General features: G+C 32.2%; 1 protein-coding gene across 1 annotated transcript; it reads left to right on the top strand.

Moving 5' to 3' along the window:
• The first annotated feature begins 1786 nt into the window (after positions 1-1786).
• Positions 1787-4668, top strand: LOC127132518 (cathepsin B-like protease 2). Its single transcript, XM_051061479.1, has 10 exons — positions 1787-1976; positions 2049-2111; positions 2188-2268; positions 2625-2781; positions 2911-2990; positions 3379-3504; positions 3592-3810; positions 3957-4070; positions 4181-4216; positions 4306-4668. The coding sequence occupies exons 1-10, from the start codon at positions 1863-1865 to the stop codon at positions 4438-4440; spliced, it is 1125 nt and encodes a 374-aa protein (XP_050917436.1). The 5' UTR covers positions 1787-1862; the 3' UTR covers positions 4441-4668.
• The last annotated feature ends 560 nt before the right edge of the window (positions 4669-5228 follow it).

Below are 5228 nucleotides of genomic sequence, written 5' to 3' on the forward strand. Positions count from 1 at the left end.
GGAGAAGAATGAGTTCCTTTCGATCGCTAGGGCATAAAAAGTGAATGAGACAAAATATTATAATTCTGAAGGAATAACAATTGTTTTTAGCGTTTTTATCTCGGTTTTCTTCAACAACCGAGAGATAATATCCGACGTAAAATATATAAAAAATAAATGCGCCTTTTTAATTGTAAATAAAACATAAAATTGCAGGAATTAGGAACCGAGGGAACAACATTTTACGTCAATTTTCCTAGAAAACCGAGGTAACAAATAAAGTTTCTTAAAATAAAAATAATATTTAGCGCATTCCAGGTTATTTGACTTCAATTTTTCAATAACTGAGGTGAAAGTTTCATAATGAAATATAGTATTTGTAGTGCATACTCGATCCCCTATGGTGCTTCAAAGAACAACATTAAATGGCTTAGTATAAATATATTGCAAAATCACATCTCTATGCAAATAAACTTCTACTTTACTCATGTAAACAACCATCTTCCTCACTATACCATGACTTAGATTTTAAAAGCGAAGAACTTTGCCACCAAACGCTACTAAATGTTAAGGACATACTTAATGCTATAGATATGAGAAAAATTTGACCCCACAAAATGCAGATAATTAGGAAGGCTCATGGACGATTAATTTTCATAATCAATCAATGATCATAAATAATTTATATGTTATAATCGAATTTCATTTTTGTAAAATTGTTATAAATACGGTTATATCCATAATCAAATTTATAATTAGTTTTGATTTAAATTTTTTAAAATTATTTTTTGCAAGATTTTTTTACAGAAAATTATTTATTTTCAAAAAGAAATTGTTTTTTTAAATATGTTTTATTTAAAAAAAATCATTTTTTATACTTTTAAAAAAAAATCAATTTTATTTTATTTAATGAAGATTTAAAAAAAAAATTTATTTTCCCAAAATTAAAAAAATAAATAATTTTTTTTTAAAAGAAATTCTTTTATTTTTTAAAATAGACTAATTTATTTTTTATTTTAGATATGGATTTAGTTAAAATCATATTAATAACATATCCAAAATGTTGATTTGGTTAAAATCATTCCTAATAACTAATCGATTTTTAATAACCAAATTCAAATATGTATATGAATAATTTAAATAAGTAATTAATTTGAACATCCCTACTATGGAGTACCTCGCAGGGGTGTCTTGGCAAGAATATTTTGTTGATGGGGAGCCAAGGGTCACATTCAAACACTTATAAATGACAACTTAATTATTTTTTACTACTTTTATAATAAAGTATTTTAATTCTTTTTAGAGATTAATTATTATACACAGTGTAAAAAATTTTATATTGTCGATTCATCACCATCATCCATTTGTATTACTTTATAAATTTTTAAAATAAAAGTCAAACTTATTTCAACATCCAATGCTTGAGATTAACTGATGATGTAAAATCCTTTTACACTGTCCGTGTATTTCAATTAAATTCTTCTTTTTATAATCAACTTAAAATTAATGTTAATAACTATGCAATAGTTATTATACTATTCTATAAACGTTATATTAATCATTCAAATGTTCAAAACTATACACTAGTCCTTTTATTATTATTATTATTATTATTAATAATAATAGTAATAATAATAATAATAAAAATAATAAATGTTGTTACTACTTTAAAAAACAATACATGATAACAGTGTATATGATCAATGAGTTATAGATAAGAGAGTAAATGATTGTTATTTGTTATAATGACATATTGTTAAACTTATGTCATATAACAACAATAATAATAACGATTAACTTAATTTATTTATCACACCATATGTGCAGTGCACGTTTATACAACCGATATGCCAAGATAATTACTCCATCTTAGGACCCAAAAAATGATAACTAATAAATTGATTAATCAGTTTCCTTTTCATTCTATCATCAAAATGACTCCAACAATTCTACCCCTGGCTACATTATTTTTAGCCTTCTCCACGCCTTATCTATGGGTACCTTTTTCTACTCTAACTTTGATTTCTACTTAAATTGCTATTTTGAACTTACTGCAACTTTGTTGACAGATAGCTGAATCAGAAGAAACATATCAACTTCCTCAACTCAACCTTAATTCTCACATCCTTCAGGTGTAATTAAATCTCTTTGTTTCAATTTCAATATACGGTTCATCTCATGTTGCTAAAGTTATTAGTCATCATGCAGGAGTCTATTGCTAACCAGATTAGCAACAATCCAGGGGCAGGTTGGGAGGCTGCTATTAATCCTCGTTTCTTCAATTTTACGGTTACACTTCAACTTCCCTCAGATATAATACTCTTTAATTAATTGATGTTTAAGTTTTTACTTATTAATTACCCTTCAAACTGCATTTCATTTGCACATTGTGTATCTGGTTTCACGGAGCACTCATAATTGATTCTGGATGTGTAGAATTGATTCTGATATATTTGGTTGCTCTCGAATAGTATACTGATTTTGATTTCTAGAATTGATTCTACTTGAAGTTATAATTTGTAGTTTTTGAGTTTAAATATATGAAACTTACTGATCAACTCACTTTTAATCTGAATCAATTTTACATCATTGCATGATACGAATTGAGTGTTGAGTATGCAAGGCTTTGTGTTTGATGTATATAGGTTGGACAATTTAAGCGCCTTCTTGGAGTCAAACAAACACCTAGGAATGAATTGAGTAGTATACCCATTGTAACTCATCCAAAATCATTAAACTTGCCAAAGGAATTTGATGCAAGGACAGCTTGGTCCCAATGTAGCACCATTGGAAGAATTCTAGGTCATTTACTAGCTCTTCTCCTTTCTTTTTTCTTAATATGATTAAACATTGCATTTTCCAATAGGTGCTGATTCTTCTTTTTGGCTATTAACATTAACATGGATTGCTGAACCGATTCCCTCACTAAAGATCAGGGTCACTGTGGTTCTTGTTGGGCATTTGGTGCCGTTGAATCTTTATCAGATCGTTTTTGCATTCATTTTGACATGGTAAGTAAACTTCTTGCAGAAGCAATTAGGATTTCTTTTTCATACTTATTGTGTGTAATTGTGAATATTCATTTTTCTGTGTAACTTTGTAAACCTCTTTATCTCTATGCACACACCTACTTGAGGGTCTTGCCTCTTAAAAGAGGAACTAACTGTTGATATATGCCTCGTAGTTTACTTGCGAGAGTATTTAAACACAAGCTGTAATCTGTAAGCCTAGGCTTCAATTCTAGAAAGGCACTGCAACCACTCTGCAGTCAGAAACGTAGGCAAAACTGGCCGAATTCTATGATCAAATATTGTGTTTTCTTTGTTTGCGGCTTTCGTATCTATTTTTTTAAGCTAAGTTGTTTGTTCTAACACAAACATTCTATATGTTGAAACGAAGAATGTATCCCTCTCTGTTAATGACATTCTTGCATGCTGTGGCCTTCTTTGTGGGGCTGGCTGTGCTGGCGGTACTCCCTTTTCTGCATGGATATACTTAGCTAACCATGGTGTTGTCACCGAAGAGGTAACCGATTCTCTTTCCCTTCATTGCTTAGGGACTAAAATCCTAGGCTCTTTCTTATGATCGGTATTCTTTTGTCATATGTGCTAGTGTGATCCATACTTTGATCAAATTGGATGTTCTCATCCTGGTTGTGACCCAGTATATCGAACTCCCAAGTGCGTTAAAAAGTGTGTAAATGGGAACCAGCTTTGGGAGGAGTCAAAGCACTATAGTGTCAAAGCATATAGGGTCAACCCCGACCCCCATGATATTATGGCCGAAGTTTATAAGAACGGACCGGTTGAAGTTTCATTCACTGTTTATGAGGTATATTAAAGCTTTTGACAATCTTTTTGCACTTTCTAAGGTCAACTCTAAAGACAATGTTGTCAATGATTCAATGACCTTTCAATTCACAAAAAATATTTCAGACCGTTCTCCCATCCTTTTGCATACCTTTGATCTCTTGACAGGATTTTGCTCTCTACAAATCAGGAGTTTACAAACACATGATAGGTTCTGCACTAGGCGGTCATGCAGCAAAGCTGATTGGGTGGGGAACAAGTGACGAAGGGGAGGACTATTGGGTATGTTGACAATATATAAACTTGTTCCTGAATTTAGACAACAACATTTTCAAATACACGCTTTTATTCAGAATTCGATGCATACTGATAGTGTATTTTTCACTGCTCAGCTTCTTGCAAATCAGTGGAATACAAATTGGGGAGATGTATGTTTCTTGAATTACTTTTGAGCTTGAATAGTTGCTACTTAAGACATGTATTTGCTAACGAGTTAATTTAATCTACTAAATTGTAGGACGGTTACTTCAAGATGAAGAGAGGGATAAACGAATGCGGGATTGAAGATGTTGTAACTGCTGGTTTGCCTTCTACCAGAAATATTGTAAGAGAGGTGACTGATATGGATGCTGATGCTGATGTTTCATTCTGAATGTAAATATATAGCATTACCTTAATAGTTAGGTTTTGTGCTGATATTGAAAAATATGCACCAAATGTTATTATGTGGATCCAGATCGACTATGATCAACTACAATTTCATAGATGTGAAGTCTACCCTGAAGCTTTTATAGAGACTCTCTGTAAACAAGCTCAAATTGTAATCATCTTTTGCTCAGATTTGGTGGGTTGCCTATAATAGATGGAGTTACACCATTCAGATTTGAAGCAACATAGATTAATAATTCAACTTGAATAGTGAAGAACACAGCCTTCATTGCTCGAGAGATTGTAACACATCTAAACGAGGTGCAATTATTTGTTCATAACAATGCCAACGACTGCATCAAGGATTATTGTAGAGGGTATAAGGCCAAATTATTCTTATCAGGACATAGGTGGAGCTGGAGATCGAGAAACATGGCATGGATTGGTAAATAGACGATCACAATCAATCATCGGATTGATTGCATTAGAAGTCTCGAGGAAGGTATTACTAAAGTGTTACATGTTACTTCTAATGGCACTAATCTAGTGCAGTGGGTGGCTTGGCACACCACATGGGATGAATGGTTTGTTTTTTAATGTAGATGGTCGAGTCGAGGAGGTGTTGGAGGAGAGATTCGATGTAGTGCTCGGAGATGGATCATATGTTTCAACAACTTCATGGGCATCCCTAACATCATTCATGCTAAGCTCATGGCTCTTTTGCTGAGATTGAAGCTGGCGAAATTGCAAGGCAACAACAAAATCTAGTGCCATTCTGACTCAGAAACTATA

Source organism: Lathyrus oleraceus, chromosome 3 (genome assembly GCF_024323335.1).
Source record: "Lathyrus oleraceus cultivar Zhongwan6 chromosome 3, CAAS_Psat_ZW6_1.0, whole genome shotgun sequence".
Taxonomy (NCBI): domain Eukaryota; kingdom Viridiplantae; phylum Streptophyta; class Magnoliopsida; order Fabales; family Fabaceae; genus Lathyrus; species Lathyrus oleraceus.